Genomic DNA, 19643 nt, shown 5'->3' with positions numbered 1-19643 from the left:
GACTCTTTCGCGTCGTCTCTTGGAACACGAAAGAGGTTAAGGTCTCATTTGAACAGAAGAATACTGTCCCATGGCTGGGATAGTTGACTCGGAATCTGGCAACAATTTCGATGATTCGAAATCCTGTTACACACATTCTGGTCGCCGTATGCTGTCATGGTTTCACCTTCAGGGAGTGGGCCGTGGGAGAAGCTGCCTCAGCGGAGATATTCGAGGGGGGTGTATGTGTTGAACACATGACCAACGGGAAAAATGATTGATGCCCAATAGCTAGTGCGGAATGCGGCGTTATGATGTCCCATCCATTGAAGACGGTTTCCCTAGTTTCTCCTGAAGAGAGGAGAGCGCCGAGTGGTTGTGCAAGTCTGTATATGTACTACTACATAGGTGTACTGTGTAGTGTAGTAGATGCACAGGGAGGTGAGAGCAGTGCGGTGCGGGGTGAGAGCCCCACTTGGCGCGAAACGTCATCAGTGGCGGCGAGACCTACCAAGCCACAGTCCCATGCACAGCATTGGCCCAAGGTCGAGCCTGCCGTCCTGAGCACGCAGCACCGTTGGACATTGACATACAACACACGTGCATACACACCCATACATTTATACACACATACACGTCTGTGTATACGTACCAACACCACCTCATCAACCTTACACACTGCCCGTCACAGACAACACAAGTATCGCCGCGCCCAACAATGTCGGAAAAGGTCAACACAGAAAAAGTGAGCAGGAAGCGATATGCTGCGACGCCTCTCCCCCACTAATGCAACTGCTGCAGCCTCCAGAGAGCCCAACGACGGCGCGTGAGCTCGACTTTGACGACGACAACGATGCCCCCGCTGCTTCAACCGCCGAGCATACTGCATCACCGCCTCCTGCCTCCAAGTCGCCCAAGCCTGGCGTGCGCTTCAACGAAGAGGCAACCGAGATTCCTCCCCAGAAGCCCCCCCGGCCTGTCGACCCCCAGGTCCAGGCACAGAACACGCTGATTGAGGCCTTCCCCACCGTCGACAGCAATGTCATCAAGGCCGTGCTGGTTGCCAGTGGAGGCAAAGTTGAGCCTGCCTTCAACGCACTGCTGAGTATGTTGGCCGCCTAGCGATGCCCCTGAGCGGGATGCGTACTGACAACCCCAGGCATGTCGGATCCCAACTTCAAGGCAGAAGAAGCGCCTCCACCGCAGCCACCGCGCCCCCAGCCCCGCAGTCAGCTCGAGCAGGACGAGATTTTTGCGCGGCAACTCGCCCAGCACTACGAGAGCCAGGGTGGCTCTGGCCCCCAACGGCCACGACAGCAAGGGAGTCACCAGCGGCAGGGCGAACCTGAGCGCGAGTACAGCTTTTTCGATGGTGGGCCCCTGCCTGTACCCTATGCGCCCGCTGTGACGGCTAACGGTACAAATTGCAGACGACCTCCCCGAGATCCGCAAGAACATTGAGCAAGGTTTCAAGGAGACGCAGCAGACAGTCACCAAATGGATCAGCAACTTCACCAAGAAGCTCGACGGCGAAATGGAAGAATACGATCGGTACGGCAACCCCCAATACACGGGCCGAACCGCGCCCCCACAACAGCGACAAAACTTTGGCCCCTCGCAGTCGGATCAGATGCACGGTATCCGCAAGTCAGCCGAGCAGCGGAGGTCGGCAGACCACAACCGTTACGACGCTGACAACCGGGTGATTGGCGACGACTTCGCCAAGCTGGAACTGCGGGACAACGACTGTAGGCTACTATGCCTCTACATCACCGGCACCACTAACACATAGCAGTGCCCCAGCGATCCTCGAGCCGCCCTCATGCTAACCCCGATCTCTTCAAACCAACGCCTGTCTCGCCTCCCCAGAGCGGTCCTGTTGACGAGGTCGACGCGCTCTACCGCAACCCATCACCCAGCAACCCGGGGAGCCAAGGAAAGTCAGGCGGCAAGAAGTGGCAGCCTCTGACATCTGTAGCGCCGAACCCAGAACCCGATGAGCATGATCCCTTCAGTCTTGGCGATAGCGACGATGATGAAAAGGACGCGAAGAAGCAGGACACTAACCCTGCCGATACCGAGAGGCTGAAGAATGCCGCTCAGAGCAGTGGCGAAGCCCCTCCTTCAGGAAAGCTCAAGCCTGCAGAGAGAAGTGGCAGCGTGAGTCAAAAAGACGCTACTGCAGAGGCATTGCTCAAAGAGGCCAAATAAGACGAGCACTTATCATCAGGCTGCCATCAGAGTGTCAGAACTCAACTTCAGTCACGTCAGTGGTAGACGTGTTTCAATATATCCGATTTTTGATCCGTAAGCAAGGCCAAAGTAAATGCAGATCATTTTGTCCGAATGAAATCTGACCTGTTTTGCATCTACATTATTGCCTCTTGTTGTTTACAAGGTTCATCCTCTCACCTCTCGTCCTCCAGCCACCACCATTCCCAGTCACGTTCATACCGCCTACTTACATGGTGCACACGTCTCATCTCCTGATGGAGTGAACTTGTCTCACACTCCGCCCCTCGCTCTGAGCTTCCTTGCTAGGCCCATGTCTCGGCATGGGTTGTCTGAAATGCGCAAGCATATTGAAAGGAAGCACGAATTGACTTCGCAAAAGTCATTCGCCGTGTTCTTAGTGCGGCATGCTTACATGATTACCATAAAATCGCAACAGGTCGAGGCATAGCAGCACATTTCCCACGTGGGGGTAGATTGATCGTGTGGGTCAGACGACAGATTGAGACCCACCTTTGACCTGCATTTTGGCAACGGGGATCATCCCGCCACTTGCTGCTTGCATGCATGCAGCGAAGATGCAGGTTCAAGGCTGTCCAGAATGTAGATGTTCAGCCTCAGCACCATCTGAGATTCATTTGCGTTCTCACACTTACTGCGCTGCATATGCAATTGGTAGGGTTTCGCAAAGCCTGGATATTCGTATTACAGTGGACGCAATCGACGCCGTTTGCGCGTTATACTTGCCCCATGTCGGCTGTAGGGATGGCGCATCATTGCACCACCGGATTCCGGGGACCTGGCTCTCGCTGACTTCTCTCAGCCATAAGATGATCTAACAAAACATCAGCAAGCGCCAAAGTCGCATCTCACATCTTCTATTCTACGCCTCGCGATACGAAGGTCCTCCGATGTGAATGCTCAAAATTGCTCGTATTGGCTGCGAAGTCCCAGAACCGTCATGCGGCCCCCTACCAGCTGAGGGAATACGTCAGATCTGACCATCGAAAATTTACCCAGTCAGCTTCAGCCACCTCAGCTTCTACAAGTCGGCAGCGAATTCTTTATCACATGTGGTTCACGCCAAGTGTGAGCAGCCAAATTGATCCTTCTAGACACGTCTTGGTTGTAGCTTAGCACAATGTTCGAATAAGGACAATGGTTCACCACAACGCTACGACACGGCTGTGGTCTCGTGTCTGACTTGCGCCCCTGGCATGAAGATGACAGTCCTCCGTAACAGTGTGGCTTGAGAACGGTTCACCTGATAGTGGCGGGTTGGCTATTCGGAAGGACAGGTATTACCTAGGACCTTTGAGGAAGAGAAGACTCAAAATTGTCTATATATTCTGTGGTTTCCTGCGTTTCAATCGCATCACAATCATCACAACTCAACAATTCACTACAATCTCACCCACCATCACGCTTACAATGGACCCAATTACACCCATTCCGCTCCCCAGGATCGATGAACCAGAAGAGTACAATACGAATTATGTACTCTACTGGAACCATGTCGGATTAGAGCTCAACCGTGTAACACATACTGTGGGAGGCCCTCAGACGGGACCACCCATATCTGCCAGAGCTCTAGGCATGTTGCACTTGGCAGTTCACGACGCCTATTTTGCTATCAACCCTTCGGCTGACATCCTGACGTTTCTCACTCCCAATGCTGAGAATGCCGCGTACCGTCTCCCTGACCTCAATGGAGCGGATGATGCTCGTCAAGCCGTGGCTGGAGCTTCTCTCAAGATGCTCTCCTTGTTGTATATGAAGCCTGATATGCCGCCTACCAACATCTCCGACAACGCTTATGCACAGCTCGGGCTGGTTCTTGACCGATCAGCTGCGGAAGCACCCGGTGGTGTGGACCGGGCTTCAGCCAGTTTCTTGTTTGGTGAAGCCGTGGCAGATGTATTCTTTGCACTCCTCTTCCATGCACCAGGTGCATCACAGGAAGGTTACCAACCTACACCCGGCCGCTACAGATTCAATGACGAACCTACCCACCCTGTCGTCTTAGTCCCAGTAGACCCCAACAATCCCAATGGGCCTAAGAGACCATTCCGCCAGTATCACGCCCCATTCTACGGCAAGACTGCGAAGCGTTTCGCTACCCAGACCGAACACATCCTTGCCGATCCGCCAGGCCTACGTTCTGCTGCGGACGAGTCGGCCGAGTATGATGACTCAATCCGCGTCGCAATTGCCATGGGAGGCGCCAGTGATCTCAACTCCACCAAGCGCACTCCATACCAGACGGTACAAGGTATGTTCTGGGCGTATGACGGCTCAAACCTTATCGGTACACCACCTCGCCAATACAACCAGATAGTACGCCGTATCGCCGTTACTTACAAGAAAGATGATGACCTTGCAAACAGTGAGGTTAATAACGCAGATTTCGCGCGCCTCTTTGGCCTTGTCAACGTCGCTTGCGCCGACGCAGGCATCTTCTCTTGGAAGGAAAAATGGGAGTTTGAATTCTGGCGTCCACTGTCTGGCGTCCGTGATGACGGGCGTCCAGACCACGGAGATCCTTTCTGGCTCACACTCGGTGCGCCTGCCACAAACACAAACGACATCCCATTCAAGCCGCCGTTCCCCGCCTACCCATCTGGCCACGCGACCTTTGGCGGCGCCGTGTTCCAAATGGTGCGCAGATATTACAACGGCCGTGTAGGAACATGGAACGACGACGAGCCAGACAACATTGCCATTGACATGGTAGTATCCGAGGAGCTAAACGGTCTAAGCCGTGACCTACGCCAACCCTACGATCCCACTGCCTTAATCGAGGATCAGCCTGGTATCGTACGCACCCGCATCGTGCGGCACTTTAACTCAGCCTGGGAACTCATGTTTGAAAATGCCATTTCGCGAATTTTCCTCGGCGTCCACTGGCGTTTCGATGCAGCAGCTGCCCGCGATATCCTCATCCCCACGACGACAAAGGATGTCTACGCCGTCGATGCCAATGGCGCGACTGTGTTCCAGAATGTGGAAGATGTTAGGTACTCGACTAAGGGTACGCGTGAGGGTTGTGAGGGCTTGTTCCCGATTGGAGGTGTGCCGTTGGGCATTGAGATTGCGGATGAGATTTTCATGAGTGGGTTGAGGCCTACGCCGCCGGAAGCTCAGCCTGCGCCTCAGGAGCCGCCAACGGTACAGAAGCCAATCAACCAGGAGGTGATTATGGGAATGCAGGAGGAGGAGGAGGCTTTTGTGCCTGCAGTTAATGAGGCCCCGTAGATGGAGCGTTGGAGAATATGCTGATAAGTGATGGTGCAGGGATACGAAACGGGGAATGAGTTCTTGGTCGAGGGTCTGTTTTAATTGCTTGTTGATCTCTTACTGTTAATACCCTTATCTCGGTATCAGTCAACACGCTGTGGTCTAGTGTCCTGTCATTAATTTCATACAATAGAATGCTTTGCTTACAATGTCTGCATTGGTATATCGTTACTTATCCCAACCTACATCCCATCCTCCGCCACCTTCACCACAACAACCCCAACTCCTGGCCCCTTTGCCCAAACCCGATGCGCCTCAGGCACCTCCTCCAACCTCCACACCTTCCTAACCGGCACCTTAATCTCCCCTTTGGCCAGCATCTCAAACAACGCCTCCAAATTCGGCTTATACGTCTTCTGATCCCTATCAATATAGAAAAAAGACGTCCTATATGGACAAAACGGCACCATCCCCTTGGCCAGCAACTTCGCAATCTGCAATTTATTGCCCCGCGGCTTATCTCCATTCAGCGAATTTAGATTCCCGCCATAGCCCACCAGATGGCCCTCGTCAGAGGACAAAATACTCCAACTCTCATCCCACGACGCAAATCCCAGCGCATCGTACACGACATGCGCGCCGCCCATGGCCTTCATAACGCCCATCCACTCTTTATCCGTGTACACAAACGGTGTGGCGCCAGCTTCCCGCACCGCAGCATGATTATGCGCCGCAGCCGTACCATACACACTCGCGCCTTGCTTCTTACAAAACGTCAGCAGCGCGTACCCTACGCTCCCACTCAACCCATGTATGAACACCCTCTTCCCCGGCGTAATCTCTGCACCACGGTACGCAAGTCCATACGCCGTACTCCAATCCAGCACCAGCGCGACTGCCTGCTGTAAATCCACTCCTTCCGGCACTCTCACTAGATGTTTCTCGGGTTGATTACTATACGTAGCCTGGCCATTGTATACGCAGAGACACGCGACCAGCGTCCCCTCGTTGAACTTTTTAGCGCGAGACCCGTTTTTGTAGACGCGCCCGATAAGCGTGTAGCCTGGGGTCAAGGGCGCTTTTTGTTGCAAAGGGTAGATGCCCTGCCGCATGAGGATGTCGCTGCCGCCCATGCTGGAGTAGAGGGTTTTGAGTTGGACTTCTGATGAGGAGGGGTTGGGGAGCGTGGAGGTTGTGAGGGTGACGACGGAGGGGTCGCCGTGGGTTGGGATGAGGACTTTGCGGATGGTGAGGGACATTTTGGGTTGTTGACCAAGAGAGAGGACTTGGATATCAATATGGGGAGAATTGGTGTTGGACTTGTTGTTAGACTCCGATGCTGGCTGTTGTTGTGATGGGGTATGCCATTGTGGCCTTCCTTTCACTCTTTCTTTATACTTCTCGAGCACATTTCTGGACTGGAGGCCTTGATCGTTTTCGTGGAGGCGAAGCATGAGCTGATCTATAGAGAGGGCATCAGCTGCGGGTGGAAGTCCACAGGTCCTCATGTAGCTCAAAAGCCATCTGGATACCTGTGGCACGCAAACGAGTGCATCCTCTTGGATGGACTTAGTAACTGACTTCTGAGAAGTGATGTGTATTTACCGCTTTGATCGCTAGCGTGTGCTTAACCCTCCTGTTGCCTTGGGCTTTGTCAGTCGTCTGAGCCACGCCATGACGCCTCGTGTGGTTCAACAGGCGTTTGCCATTGGATGGATTGCGATGCTTACATTGTCCTAAAAGGGTAATTTTCGCTGTCCGATTCTCATCCTGTGATGGCTGTGGTGTTTCAACATAACAAGGGATATCTTTTGGTAAGGTTTGCTTTCCGCACCAGTCACCACTGTTGGCTTTGGTCCAGAGAGTGAGCTATTTTCCAGTACGAAGGTGCCCTATCTCTTCCTTTGATCAGCCCAAACTTCGCCTCGACGACCTAATATGATGACTGCATCGAAGATCTACATCATGTCAGCTGCCCATCAAGCATCAATGTCAAGACGGGGTATTGGTATCAACAGGCGCCACGGCACTCTTCTTCACCATGCCAAGATTTTAACCTTTGTGACAGATGTGGCAGCGAGTTGCTTCTCAACATGCTTATAGGGCCAATCAGTTCACAGACAGAGTCTCAGATCCTTTTTTTACTATGGGAGCAAAGAACTCCTTTAATCTGACTGGCCAATGCATGTCGCGATTGAGTTTAGAAAGCTCTTTCCTGAAACCCACATGGTGTGACTGCTTGGTAGGCATAACGAAAGAACCTCAATGGCGCTCTATGAGCCCCGAACATTAGATCGACAGTGTTGGTTAGAATTTTCGTGCATCGCCGTTTTATGCAGGGACCAGGTGGGTCTGAAATGGTGGGGAACGGTAGTGACTTGGTCGAATACAGCCCAAACTTTCCTCACGCATCTGTACCCTGAGTTGACACGCCATGCGCAATGAGGAATCTAAGAGCTCAACTAGTACTGTAATCTGGACCAACTAGAACGATGAGACGTCGTGTCTAGGTGGTTTCTACCTACTTAAAGAGGTGGAAGCATATGAGATCTTTTCGTGCTGCTTGCCCTACGGCCAAACCTTCCAGATGTAGACCAATGACCTCAGTCTGTTGGAGCAAATCAGAAAAGGCTTCGCCACTGATCGGTTATCACTGATACGAGGAGGGGAGCATTTGAGCAATTATGCGCCAACCACAATAAATGTATCGAACAGGGTCCGCAAATCCCTGCATCATCAACAGTCTGGACATTGCTTCAAAATCCAACACCCTTGCGCGATGCTGAATGACGTCTACCTTGCTCTTTGTACCTGTTATTTTTACCTGGGTCCCTTATCTCTTGCAACGCGACACGGTTGAGATACTCAAAGTTGCTTAGCCTGCCATGTCAGGGAGGAATGCAGCCCGGCCCTTTACCGGATCCCAAGTGCTATGATGTCATTGGGCAAGGCATTGCAACACCAGGCGCAATGAGTTGTGTATACCTAACAGAGGCAGAATCAGTGAGTTTGTTGTCTCAGTAATAATAAGAATGAAAACTCACTCTTTGCTGTTGTCACCACCGACGCGCGTGCCTAGTACAGTTGTCGCGCTACGCAAGACAAGGCATCCTGTGACAGTTTGACAACAACCCCTATTGCGATCTCCACACTGCGCAGAAGTCTAAATTTGGGATGCATAAGCCGAGTGCTGGCGCTTCCACGTTCTTGGAAGACTGGCGTTTATCAACTCAGCCCAATGTTGGCCCTACTTATGCCACGTCGATGAAGGCACGTGACTGGCTTCATCCTTGCTCGTATCGCTTCACCGCCCGGCGATAAACAGGGCACCAGGGCACCAGGGCATAATAGGAGTGTTGGCGAACGATCAGCTTGGGAGTCACAACTGGCACATTTTGGAATTCAAATATCCCGAGGTTGCAGCCATTTACTGTTCTTTTACAGACTACAATCACGCCCTTCACACACTACATTTTTCGAGCTCGCTAGTTTAAATATCGGCCACTCCACTGCAGAACAACGCCATTGATCCCTGCAGATTCTACCTTGCTTGGCGACAGCGAAGCGCACTCGATACCGGCATTACGTCATCGGCGACAGTTGGACACGCCGGACCCAGAAAATCACAGCAATGTGTTACCACAACTACAGCCAGCATAATGGCTGCGGGCACATTGGAGAGTCACATGAGCATCCGTGGACACTATGCGACCAGGCCATCCAGCGGCTGAACAACCTCCGCGGGCCGGGCTCTCCACCCGTCTCCCCACCAGCCACAGCGCCGCCCAAGCGCACTTCGTCCACACGACGTTTTTTCTCGCTGAGCGGCCAGCTCTCGCGATCGAATACCAGTGCGTCGACGAGCTCTCGGCGGTCGGGCGCATCTGCGCCAAGAACCTCGGTTTCCAGCTCGGGCTCGTACACCTATACCGTCGAGCTAGACTACTCCACCCTGCCTGACCACCAACTCGCAGCTGTAAGATGCGCAGACCCAACACGCCGCACCTATGTCAGTAGGGGCATGGTTGTGTGCAAGGAGTGCGCGCGCTGGATCGAGGCCATGCGCAGCATGATCCAGTTTTACGACAAAAAGGGCAGTGTCCGGGGGACGGCTGCGTTTGAAAAGTTCCTCAAGTGGGAGGGTGAGGGCGGCGGCGAACGAGAAGGCGATCTCACGGTCCCGCTTGACAGCGGCGACGACGGAGCTGTATACGGCGCCAGACAGGCGATTATTCTGGGGCACCCGGAGAGTGCCATGAATGCCGAGGGGCCAAGGGGTTTAGGCACGCTGGAACGAGAGATGGAAAGTCGATATCGATATTGAAAAGTCCGCTCTAACTACGAAAGAAGGGGGAAACCAAGAGTTGCGGGAATAGTGTATGACTGAGGCATGTTGGGCCGTGTAATTCAGTCGTGGGCTCTTTCTTTTTTGGCCGCGGTGATATGAAACTAGGTAGACAATCCTTACATCACACTCCGCATGACTGGTCCGGAAGGCTGGGCCCGTTCCTCGCGCCAATCATTGACGCAAGGATTAGGAAGCAAGGACAGGTTGTCTGACAAGAAGATCGCATGTGATGTCCCAATGATTACTATTGCCTACAAGCAATCTTTTGTCAAACTTTACTTTGAAGGGTTTTGATGTCGTGCATCTTCTGAAGCAGACGTTTTCTCACCAAACGACCAAGTGTAGAAATCTCAAGCATACGGTACTATCTGGAATAGTTACAATAAAATATATTAGCGTATGAAAAGAGAAAATGTATCACACCACAAATCCACAACTCCTCCATCCTAGCCTAAAGTGATCGCCCAGATCCTGCAAACTAAATACATCGCGCGTACTCGCTCCGCCCTCCTCCATCTCGGCATCGCCCTTGATTCGCCAGCCAAAACCCACGCACCGTCTAGTAATGAATACCGTCCCCATTACCCAGACCCTCGTTTATTTTTATTTTTCTCCGCCTACGTATATTCGTACCCAATTCCTCGGGTCAAATTACTCATATGGTCCAATATTGCCCCGTCCCGCGCCCCCCTCCCTCCCCACGTCCCCTTCCCTTTCCCTTTCCTATGGAGTGGCAGTCGCGTAGTAGTTAGTGTCTTTCTTTCTTGTGCTCTCTCTCTAGTCGTTATTGCACCGGTTTGCTTCGCCGATATGGGACCCACTTTCCACACCTTTCCTTGTTGAATTACTACAAAGGGAAGGTTGTGGAGGTGAAACAGTGAGAAGGATGGTGCAACGTGACTTTGACAGGGGGTTAAAGTACGGGGAGCGATGTGAGTGGTTCGGAGGTGAAGTTTACAGTGTTCGATGGAGGAATGAGGGATTACTCTGTTGGGAAGTGGGCGAGGGTGTTGATCGTGATCGTTTGGCTAGTTTTTATGCAGCTGTGCATTATAATGTTTTTGACGTTTTGTGGTCCGCTCCAATGGCTGTTTGGCTGGGAGATTTGAATGTTGGGGCGGGGTTGCAGTGATGGGGGACAGGAGTCAGGCCACCAGGTTTGGAGGGTAATTTGAATTTCTCCTAATTATTGAGTTCCTCATCTTGCCTATACTGCTCTTTCCTGCGAAAAGAATTGTATATCGAGATACTCACACAGTCACCCCTGCACTGCTTCCATGCCTAGACGGTCTTGGCATGCTTAAACAGCACTATGGATATAACACGGACTAATGGAAACACAAAGAAACCTGTTGCACCTACAAAGCGGGTACAATAACCGTTTTCCAAGTATTTCCGAGAGCACCTCCGCTCCAACTCTCCGTGTCGCCGTTCCGGTGATTATATAATACAGTGATACCCCTTTCAACCAATCACATCGCCTCCTCGCAACGACATCTCGAGACGAGCTTCTCAAAATGGCCGAGACACAACGGGCGACGATTAGTTTCACAAGCCTAGTGTCGCTCAAAACCTGGCTTTAACCTATAATTCTTCTCCTCGAATTACCTAAACTAGAAATTTGTGCTCCGTGGGCTGTTTTTCTCCGCGGCCCAACCTAAGTTTGTGTGGTTCCTTGCCGAAACCCATGTTCAGAACCACTCGTTCTGGTGGCGAAGCTGACACAGAAACGCAAGGGGAAAGTGATTTAGAAGGGAGCGCAAACTTATTGGTTCGGCGTTGTTTGCAGTGATCCACGCAACTTGGACGAAGTTGCCCAAAGTTGACATGCTCTGGATAACATCACGCCACATATAGAGCAACACTGCTCGTCAAGTCATGGTATTGGCTCGGGCTTGTGTCCGCAGACTTCGACAGTGGTTTTCGAGGATACCTGATTGAGGTGGTTGATGGATTGTGATGTTTGAGAGATGAGTCCATTTCTTTGGTTCCGTGGTGCGAGGTAGGTGGTCCGCGCAGCAGTGTCGGATGGAGTAAGTTCGGGTTACCGAAGGGACTGGACGCGGGCCGTGTGGCAACGGGGCAGGAACAGGGCTGGTATCCAGCGATGTTCTCAAGCGGACATGATAGTTTCAAAGTCCACAAGTATAGGGACCATGAGAACAGACTTGTTGTTGCACCCTCCTTGATAGCTACAGTACAATGCAGGATATGGCTCTGTTGTAAACAGAGGTAGAAAAGCGTCTTGAAGAGCTTATTGTGCGATGAAAGTGCAATTTGGGCAGTCACTCCAAACGACCGCCTGAATCAATGCGCACAAATGCCTCAACTCACTCTTCACCCATTACTGCTTACAGCTTCGTGTCAATTCACCGTTCACTTCCCTGCTCTTTCACACACAATCAGCTATCACGATGAAAATCAGCCATAACAAACACAATGACTCTTCTCCTTACCCTCCCTTCAAGCTACAGCTTCTCTCCACAGCGCTGACGCTCCTCAACCAACCCCCTTAATACCAACCTCAGCGCCCATCTCGTCCTTCTTCACAAAGTACCCCAATCTATCCGATAGCAAACAAAGCCTCATCTCGAAAACCGCCGCTCACCTATCGGACCCCCCTAATACCCACCACCCCAACCAAACGCATCCTCGACCAACTTCCACACAAACATTTCCACATGTGCAAAGAAACTTTCTCCCGCCACCGCCACTGCACGCACTCGCGCCTCCTCAACCGCACCTACTGCTCCCTCGTCGTCCCACCCTCCTTCCGCACCCCTTCAGCCGCCCGCGCCTGTCCGCGCTACAAACAGCACCGCGAGAAGCCCAGCGCACAGATTCCGTGCTTCGCTTGCAAGAGGCAAGAACGGATCCGAGAGATTCTGGCCGAGGAACAGGAGATGGCGCGGAGCGAGCTGCGGGCCGCGGGGTTTAGTGAGGGGAATGTGCGGGTGATGATGATGCCGCCGCCGACAGGGTTTGTGATGCCGAGGTTGTTTCCGAAGAGGAGGGTTGGAGGTAGGGACGGAGGTGATGTGACGGGGATGATGGGGCATCCATTGAGTCGATGTGCGCAGGATGTGCATCCGTTGTTTCGACATGCGCAGGAAGTGGATGGTTCGGTCACCGACGATACTAGGGGGTTGACGCCTGAGAAAGTGGACTCGCGTAGCTCGGGGGATAGCAGTGATAGCGGACTACACAAAGATATTGGAGAAGTTAAGACGAAGACCGGAAAAGGCTTCAAGAACTGGATCAAGGAGTTTCTGCTGGCTGGAAATGTGGATGAAGCGGTGAGTATTGGGTTCCCGAAGATGGATGCTTAGATGTTGGTAGAACGGCTTGGGTAAAGGAAGAGCAGATATACATATGTATGCGGGGATACAATGGCTATGAAGAAGCAGGTTTGGGATGCACACTGGGTTGGATTTAATGCGGCTGAGTGGAAGCTCATGTCCCTCGATTTCTTATCATATGATGCGCGAGGCTCTATTAAACTACATATGAGTCTCTATTATGCCACGCGCGAGTCCTGGATGGATATATCTGTTTACCTAAGAAAAAAGACTATGACTCAAAGAACACTACTAAACTATTCATTCTGAATGAATAGCTTCGTCTCGAACCTCTCTCTCAATCTCTCATATCTCTGGACATCACCGACACTAGGTCGTACTGTCTTCGCTGCCTCGATAAAGTCCAACTCCTCAATAGACTCACTTTGCCGCCTGAAGGCATGCTGACCCGCCTTGCGCAGCAGACTCTCCAAATCAGCACCGGAAAAGTCTCTACAAACGTCCTGGCGCCCAATTTCGGCCAGCTCGGGGTTTATGACTCCGCGTTTGCGAATGAGAGACCTGAGAATATCCACTCGTTCGCTTGGCTTGGGAAGTTCAACATAAAGGAGGGTTTCTAAACGGCCAGGACGTAGCATGGCGTCGTCAATCATCTCGGGACGGTTTGTTGCGGCGATGAGATAGATACCGTCTCGCATGGAGAGGCCATCAAGTTCCGTTAGGAGTGTATTTACGACACGAGCAGAGGCTTCATGGAGCTCCGTGGAGCGCTTCGGTACAAGTGCGTCAAGTTCATCGAAAAAGATAACGCATGGAACCGATGAGCGAGCGCGCATGAAGACTTGGCGGAGCGCGCGTTCTGACTCTCCGACATACTAGACACAGAAAGTTAATAAAATGTAATACAAGAGTAGGGTATTCGCTAGAGTGTCCGTCCAAAGGGAAATTTTGCCCAGTCTGTCCACTTACCTTGTTCAATAGCTCTGGTCCCTTGACGCTGATAAAGTTTGCCTTGGACTCGGCGGCCACGGCCTTGGCTAGAAGCGTCTTACCACAACCTGGTGGACCCCATAGTAATACTCCGGTGGGCGCTGAGATGCCAAATTTAGCAAATTTTGCAGGATCTTTGATGGGTTCGCAGATGGCCATCTCAAGCTCCTCCCGGACGCCCCCGAGCGCACCCACATCGCGCCATGTAGTGTCTGGTACTGTCGCGAAGCCTTCTCGTTTCGATGAGGGGGTGATTGTTGGCAGAACGGCTTCAAAGGCCTCCATGGAGATGACTGTATCTTCGAAACCTTCGGGACGTGGAGCCTCTGTGTCCTTCACTCGCTGAATCAACCGTCGAATCGACTTATTCATGACCGCTTCCGAACTAGGAAGCGCTTCGTCATCTATGTCCATGGCGCCTTCTGTGCTGGCTGCTTGCTTTTCGAGTGCCAAACGATACTGATCCATTGACCAAGTTCCTGCTTTGCTCACAAGGTCTTTCAAATCTGCACCAACAAAACCGGCGGTCCGCTTTGCCAATATGTCGAAGTCAACGTCTGGCGATAGCTTCGGTCCCCTTGTGAGAGCCTGAAGGATTGACTTGCGCATCGGTTCGCTTGGCACGCCCATGTTGATTTCCGTGTCGAAACGTCCTCCACGTCGAAGTGCTGGATCCAGACTGTCTGGGCGGTTTGTCGCTGCTAGCACAATGACCGGTTTGCCGTCATTGCCCTCCATGGCCAAACTGTCCATGGAGATGAGTAACTGAGCCACTATTCTCTTTTCCATCTGGCTTTGCGCACTGTCACGTTTTGGCGCGATTACGTCGATCTCATCGATAAAGATTAGGCATGGCGCAACCTCCTTGGCTCTTTCAAAGTGTTCGCGAATCTGTTTTTCTGACTCGCCCGACATACCGGATACGACAGAAGGACCAAGAATTTCGACGAATGGGACGCCGAGCTCGGCCGCAAACGCCCTACTGATGACTGTTTTGCCGCATCCCGGTGGGCCATGGAGGAGTATGCCGCGAGGTATAGGGATTTTCCGATTGGCGTATTCTTGCGGACACAGCAAGGGCAGCACTAAATGCTCTTTAAGCTGCCCTTTGACCTTTTCGACACCTCCAAGGTCCTCCAAGGTCACGCCGGTAGGTGCTGCAATTTCGATCTTACTCTCTTGGGCGGCTGCGCGTTTTTGCCTCTTGCTATCGCGTTCCTCCTTTGATTTGCCGCTGTCCCTTTTCTTGCTCTTTTCACCATTAGTGGATTTGGATGTGGGCCATTGTTTGACGATCTGGCGGTTCATCCAGTCGCCAGAAATGTCTTTGGGCTCGTCCATGGTGAAGTTTCCCTCGAGCTCAGCTAGTTCGTCTTCTTCATCATCGCCAGACTCATTTTCCCGGATGACGTCAATTACCCGGTCAATAGAGTCTTCGAGCTGCTTCTTTGGCCGCCTTTTTAAGCTGGAGTTCGATTTTTGGATGTATTCATATACTGTATGGACCTGTAGCTTCAGCGGTGATTCTCCTTTATCGTCTAGATATTTCTGGACCACCTGGTAGACGTCCTTATCCAAGCCAGATTGTAGCGTGGGCCGGCCTTTTGACGGCATGAGTGTGTCAGTGTAGTGAATGTAGCTACCAGCAGTAGTGAACAATGGTCATTGACGATTGTGGTTGAAAATAGCGGTTAGCAATAGTAGGAGATGGCGGTTGGCAATGATGATTGAAGATAGCTGCCGAAAATGGCCTTTGGAAATGGTGCTTGAGAATGGCGGTTGACGATAGTCGGCGACAATAGTCTCTGCCGATAGTTGTTACGACGGTGATTGCGGACAGCCTGGACGCGCATAAAATAATTCGCGGTTCTTATCGATAACACTAGCGCGAGTTCTCTTTCCTCAGAGGTCAGCCAGGACACCGTCAGGATACCTCTGTCACCTTTACCATAGAAAAAGACAGAGCCACAAGACCCTTTATCCACATGAGTCTACAGAAAATAGCCACAGGCTCATTTTGACACGGACCTGCTGTCTTGCTACCATACTACTGCTGTTATAATGCTGCTATCAACTTGGAGTGATAAGTCAACATGTAAGGGTCCTCCTTCCACAGGAGAATGCTTCGAGTCAGAGCGATTACATCTTATGTGTAAATCCATGTTAAGAGACTCTCGTCGACTGAGTTGCTTCCTGTCTTGTTGTGTTCTGACGGTATTGTGCTATATTAGATTAGCGTATCTCGTTTCGGGCTTAGTGAATCGCTCATGGTATCGCGCTAATGACCCATGATCGGGCGACCTGCCGGCACCAACCAAGGCATGGAGACCCGACTGCGAGGTCGCATGCGCACCTCCCAACGCTCATGGAGACATCAACAACATGGGGAACTCAAATAGCGCTAACAAAATCTCTGCCCAGGACAAGTGAGTCACTCTTGAGTGTGTCATAGCTGATACTAATAAGATAGAGCGATCCTGGACATGAAGAACCAGCGGGACAAGCTGCGACAGTACCAGAAGCGCATCACTGTTGTTACCGATCGTGAGAAGGAGATCGCAAAGCAATGTCTAGCAAAAGGCGACACAAAGAGTGCGAAGCTAGCGCTGAGGAGGAAGAAGTATCAAGAGTCGCTGCTATCCAAGACAGATTCACAGCTGGCACAGCTGGAAGTCCTTACGAGCGATATCGAGTTCGCACTTGTGCAGAAAGATGTCCTGTACGGGTTACAACAGGGAACAGCTGTGCTGAAGGAAATTCACAAAGAAATGGGCGGCCTAGAGAATGTCGAGAAGCTTCTTGGGGAGAACGAAGAGGCTCGGGCGTATCAGGAGGTATTACTACCCAACTGTCTCACCTTGCACTACCATACTGATGTGCGCGCAACAGGAAATCAGCGAAATGCTTGCGAACAAAATGTCCAACCAAGACGAGGACGAAGTCGAAGACGAACTCGAGGCCCTCGAAGCCGAGGTGAACGGCGCCAAGTTGGTTTTGCCTGACGCGCCTGAGGCACAACCGCAATTTACTCCAGAGGAAAAGGCACAGATGGCAAAGGACCGGGCGGCAAGGAGGGCGAAAGAACGGGCTGCTGAGCAGGCTTCGCAACCCATGTTGGCTTGATGAAGTATACAATGACGTAGGCATGGCATTAGAGCGCGGCGTTTGGGTGTTTCTGAGCATCATATGGAGGATTCGGCGGCAATACAGGTCTAAAAACATTCCTATACGCAAGTGTCTAGTCAAAGACAGGCCTATAGGTCGGTGGATGCGTTTACCACGTGCATAGAACCTTCGCGACGAGTCATGTTTATGAAGAATATCTTTTCCTTGGATGCGTTGCTATTCCCTTTCCCCGCACATCTCTCTTGGCGATTTATGAGAAAGACTAAATTATATGAATAGCGTCTCTGCTTGTGTTCATCTTCCCTTCCCAGTCTTCATCACATCGGTACCAGCTACCAAAGCTTCGTCTAAGCTACCCCGCCCCCACCATCCACACCAGACCCGCATACATACAAACATCCACCAACGTGCACCCAAACATGTCGCACTCACATTCGCACTGCCATGACGAACACCACGACCACTCGCATGGCGACGGCCATGATCACAGCGATGACATCACACCCGCCCTACAAAACATTCTCTACGAACAAATCGACTTCCCCAAGCTAGTCACCCTCAACGAAGATGAATCCAACAGCGGCCGCGCCATCTGCCAGAAAACATGGGCCCAGCGCCTAGACCCACAACCAGAGCTCAAATCTAGCGCTGATGAGCAACTCCTCATGACTGTCCCCTTCACGGGCCAAGTACGTCTGCACAGCATCATCCTGCGCACCAGCCCAAGCGGCTCATGTCCCAAAACCCTCAAAGTCTTCATCAACGAAGACGCCCTCGATTTTGAGACTGCCAGCGAGAAGGAACCCACCCAAGTGCTTGAAATCAGCCAGACAAGCGAAGTCCAGGAGATTCCAGTCAAGCGCGCAAAGTTTGGCACCACGAGATGTCTAGCGCTGTTTTTCGAGGACAACTGGGGTGGCGAGGAGGAGACGCGGATTAGCTATTTGGCGTTCAAGGGTGATTATATGAAGTTGAACAAGGAGGCGGTTAGTGTTATGTATGAGGCTGCGGCGAATCCGAGTGATCATAAGAATATTGTGGGTATTGGACAGGGCGTGGGGAGGAGTATTCAGTAAGTTGAGGTGGTGGGTATAAGCAGGCGATAAAAAATGCAGTCAGCATACAGGCAAGGGAGTTGAAGGTTTGTCAAGGGATACCATCATCAAGCATATATATGTTAGGAAACATATCGCTCACTACACAGCATGCTTACATATTTGAACAGAAAGTGACATACTCAGCGTTTTTTTCTTGTCGCTATTTCTCGTGGGTATCATACCATCATAGATTCCAAAATACAAAAAGATTCCAAATCTTCTTTTGCGCGCTTTAGCAGTTCTAACCATGCTTGTGCCATTTCTCCTTCCCGCCCTGGACATTCCTTTGCCTCAATCATCCTAAGATCTCCAAAATGCTCCATTTCCCTCTCTTTTTCGTATCCGCCAGATCACGTGTGTTTTGTACTTCCCAACACTTCGCCATGAACTTTACTCCAATCAATCTTGCCATCAATCTCCTCGTCCACACGTCCTACAACCGCTACGCTATCGCCACGGATAATGTAAAGGCCCAAGGGAACTTCTTCGCTAGGTATCTCTTCTTCTACCGGTCGAATAATGCGCTCGGTGGCTTCTTGGAGGACGAGGTTCATGCTGCCGTCGCAGGAGTGCAGGAGGCCGACCATGGTGCGTCCGTCGACCGTGAGGACGGATACGCGCTCTGGAGTGGGCTGTTAGTTACGCTGCTGAGAACAGATTAAAAGAAAGCGTATACAAGGAGTTTCTGTGTTGGAAGGAAGGAAATAGAGTGCGTACTGTTTAGGTAGGCGTTCAGTGCCATTGTGAGGAGGGAGGATAAGTTGGTGTATAGAGATATCCGAAGCTGATTGAGGGCGAGCAGGTGGGCTACGGCTTCCGTATTCTCGACCCCAGACACAATTTATCGCCTCGCGTTTCCCTAGCGAGTGTAAGAAAGCTACACGAGAGGATTCGCAATCGGGTAGTCGAGCCGCTACTCAAAACGTCGAGCTGGAGCGAGTAGTCTGGCGGTCGAAATGCGCTGGTATCCAAGTCGAATATCCACCGGAGACACGATTGAGAAATCTGAATGCGCTCGAGTTTTTCCAGGGATTCGTGAGGAAAAAGAGCGTATTGGCGTTGTCGGCCCTGCTGGAGACAAACAATGTACAACCAGCTCACGGTAGAAGCTCAACTTTAGAAGAGTCTGTGCGCTTGACCAATCAGAAACCACTTCCTCCGCATGACTGGCGGCTTCACGAGGCAGTGGGTCATACTTGTGCAACTGCATCCATCAGTAACTGTGAGTTTGGTTGCATTTGATGTATATGGAATGAATAAAGTTCCAGGTTCACGATCAAAATAAGCCATCCTTATGTTACATTCGATTGTCACACTTTTCACTTTTACATACCA

The 19643-nt window shown here is 51.6% G+C and overlaps 9 protein-coding genes across 9 annotated transcripts; 6 read left to right on the top strand and 3 right to left on the bottom strand.

The window, feature by feature from the left end:
- Positions 1 to 520: 520 nt before the first annotated feature.
- On the top strand, positions 521 to 2190 carry COCSADRAFT_131675 (uncharacterized protein; the record flags this gene model as incomplete). The annotated part of the gene is made up of 5 exons (XM_007696730.1): positions 521 to 724; positions 781 to 1084; positions 1139 to 1351; positions 1410 to 1727; positions 1772 to 2190. Exons 1-5 carry the CDS (start codon positions 698 to 700, stop codon positions 2188 to 2190), a joined length of 1281 nt encoding a protein of 426 aa, XP_007694920.1. The 5' UTR covers positions 521 to 697.
- A 1156-nt stretch (positions 2191 to 3346) lies between these two features.
- On the top strand, positions 3347 to 5653 carry COCSADRAFT_212376 (uncharacterized protein). Its single transcript, XM_007696729.1, has one exon. The coding sequence runs from the start codon at positions 3643 to 3645 to the stop codon at positions 5464 to 5466; it is 1824 nt and encodes a 607-aa protein (XP_007694919.1). The 5' UTR covers positions 3347 to 3642; the 3' UTR covers positions 5467 to 5653.
- Position 5654: 1 nt separating this feature from the next.
- Positions 5655 to 7221, bottom strand: COCSADRAFT_212399 (uncharacterized protein). Its single transcript, XM_007696728.1, has 3 exons — positions 7179 to 7221; positions 7054 to 7091; positions 5655 to 7006 (listed from the first exon to the last, which is right to left on the bottom strand). Exon 3 carries the CDS (start codon positions 6954 to 6956, stop codon positions 5691 to 5693), a length of 1266 nt encoding a protein of 421 aa, XP_007694918.1. The 5' UTR covers positions 6957 to 7006; positions 7054 to 7091; positions 7179 to 7221; the 3' UTR covers positions 5655 to 5690.
- Positions 7222 to 8902: 1681 nt separating this feature from the next.
- COCSADRAFT_32333 (uncharacterized protein) lies at positions 8903 to 10082 on the top strand. The gene has a single exon (XM_007696074.1). It carries the CDS (start codon positions 9080 to 9082, stop codon positions 9770 to 9772), a length of 693 nt encoding a protein of 230 aa, XP_007694264.1. The 5' UTR covers positions 8903 to 9079; the 3' UTR covers positions 9773 to 10082.
- Positions 10083 to 12097: 2015 nt separating this feature from the next.
- COCSADRAFT_212353 (uncharacterized protein) lies at positions 12098 to 13212 on the top strand. The gene has a single exon (XM_007696727.1). The coding sequence runs from the start codon at positions 12478 to 12480 to the stop codon at positions 13123 to 13125; it is 648 nt and encodes a 215-aa protein (XP_007694917.1). The 5' UTR covers positions 12098 to 12477; the 3' UTR covers positions 13126 to 13212.
- Positions 13213 to 13217: 5 nt separating this feature from the next.
- COCSADRAFT_186496 (uncharacterized protein) lies at positions 13218 to 15894 on the bottom strand. Its single transcript, XM_007696726.1, has 2 exons — positions 14065 to 15894; positions 13218 to 13970 (listed from the first exon to the last, which is right to left on the bottom strand). The coding sequence occupies exons 1-2, from the start codon at positions 15697 to 15699 to the stop codon at positions 13392 to 13394; spliced, it is 2214 nt and encodes a 737-aa protein (XP_007694916.1). The 5' UTR covers positions 15700 to 15894; the 3' UTR covers positions 13218 to 13391.
- A 573-nt stretch (positions 15895 to 16467) lies between these two features.
- COCSADRAFT_78229 (uncharacterized protein) lies at positions 16468 to 17208 on the top strand (the record flags this gene model as incomplete). The annotated part of the gene is made up of 3 exons (XM_007696725.1): positions 16468 to 16511; positions 16556 to 16919; positions 16975 to 17208. 3 exons carry the CDS (start codon positions 16468 to 16470, stop codon positions 17206 to 17208), a joined length of 642 nt encoding a protein of 213 aa, XP_007694915.1.
- A 296-nt stretch (positions 17209 to 17504) lies between these two features.
- On the top strand, positions 17505 to 18479 carry COCSADRAFT_212316 (uncharacterized protein). The gene is made up of 2 exons (XM_007696724.1): positions 17505 to 18387; positions 18437 to 18479. Exon 1 carries the CDS (start codon positions 17631 to 17633, stop codon positions 18285 to 18287), a length of 657 nt encoding a protein of 218 aa, XP_007694914.1. The 5' UTR covers positions 17505 to 17630; the 3' UTR covers positions 18288 to 18387; positions 18437 to 18479.
- A 179-nt stretch (positions 18480 to 18658) lies between these two features.
- Positions 18659 to 19050, bottom strand: COCSADRAFT_166623 (uncharacterized protein; the record flags this gene model as incomplete). The annotated part of the gene is made up of 2 exons (XM_007696723.1): positions 18659 to 18930; positions 19026 to 19050. 2 exons carry the CDS (start codon positions 19048 to 19050, stop codon positions 18659 to 18661), a joined length of 297 nt encoding a protein of 98 aa, XP_007694913.1.
- Between the last annotated feature and the right edge of the window lie 593 nt (positions 19051 to 19643).

The sequence above is a fragment of the Bipolaris sorokiniana genome (genome assembly GCF_000338995.1).
Source record: "Bipolaris sorokiniana ND90Pr unplaced genomic scaffold COCSAscaffold_1, whole genome shotgun sequence".
NCBI classification, from domain to species: Eukaryota; Fungi; Ascomycota; class Dothideomycetes; order Pleosporales; family Pleosporaceae; genus Bipolaris; species Bipolaris sorokiniana.
The sequence above is the reverse complement of the archived record's forward strand: the minus strand, read 5'-3'. Positions and strand labels throughout refer to the sequence as shown.

Coding starts and splice junctions, on each gene's coding strand:
- COCSADRAFT_212376 (XM_007696729.1), top strand. CDS start 3,643: ATGGACCCAATTACACCCATTCCGCTCCCCAGGATCGATGAACCAGAA.
- COCSADRAFT_212316 (XM_007696724.1), top strand. CDS start 17,631: ATGTCGCACTCACATTCGCACTGCCATGACGAACACCACGACCACTCG.
- COCSADRAFT_212353 (XM_007696727.1), top strand. CDS start 12,478: ATGTGCAAAGAAACTTTCTCCCGCCACCGCCACTGCACGCACTCGCGC.
- COCSADRAFT_32333 (XM_007696074.1), top strand. CDS start 9,080: ATGTGTTACCACAACTACAGCCAGCATAATGGCTGCGGGCACATTGGA.
- COCSADRAFT_212399 (XM_007696728.1), bottom strand. CDS start 6,956: ATGAGGACCTGTGGACTTCCACCCGCAGCTGATGCCCTCTCTATAGAT.
- COCSADRAFT_186496 (XM_007696726.1), bottom strand. CDS start 15,699: ATGCCGTCAAAAGGCCGGCCCACGCTACAATCTGGCTTGGATAAGGAC. Junction 13,971..14,064: donor GACCAGAGCTATTGAACAAG/GTAAGTGGACAG, acceptor TTCTGTGTCTAG/TATGTCGGAGAGTCAGAACG.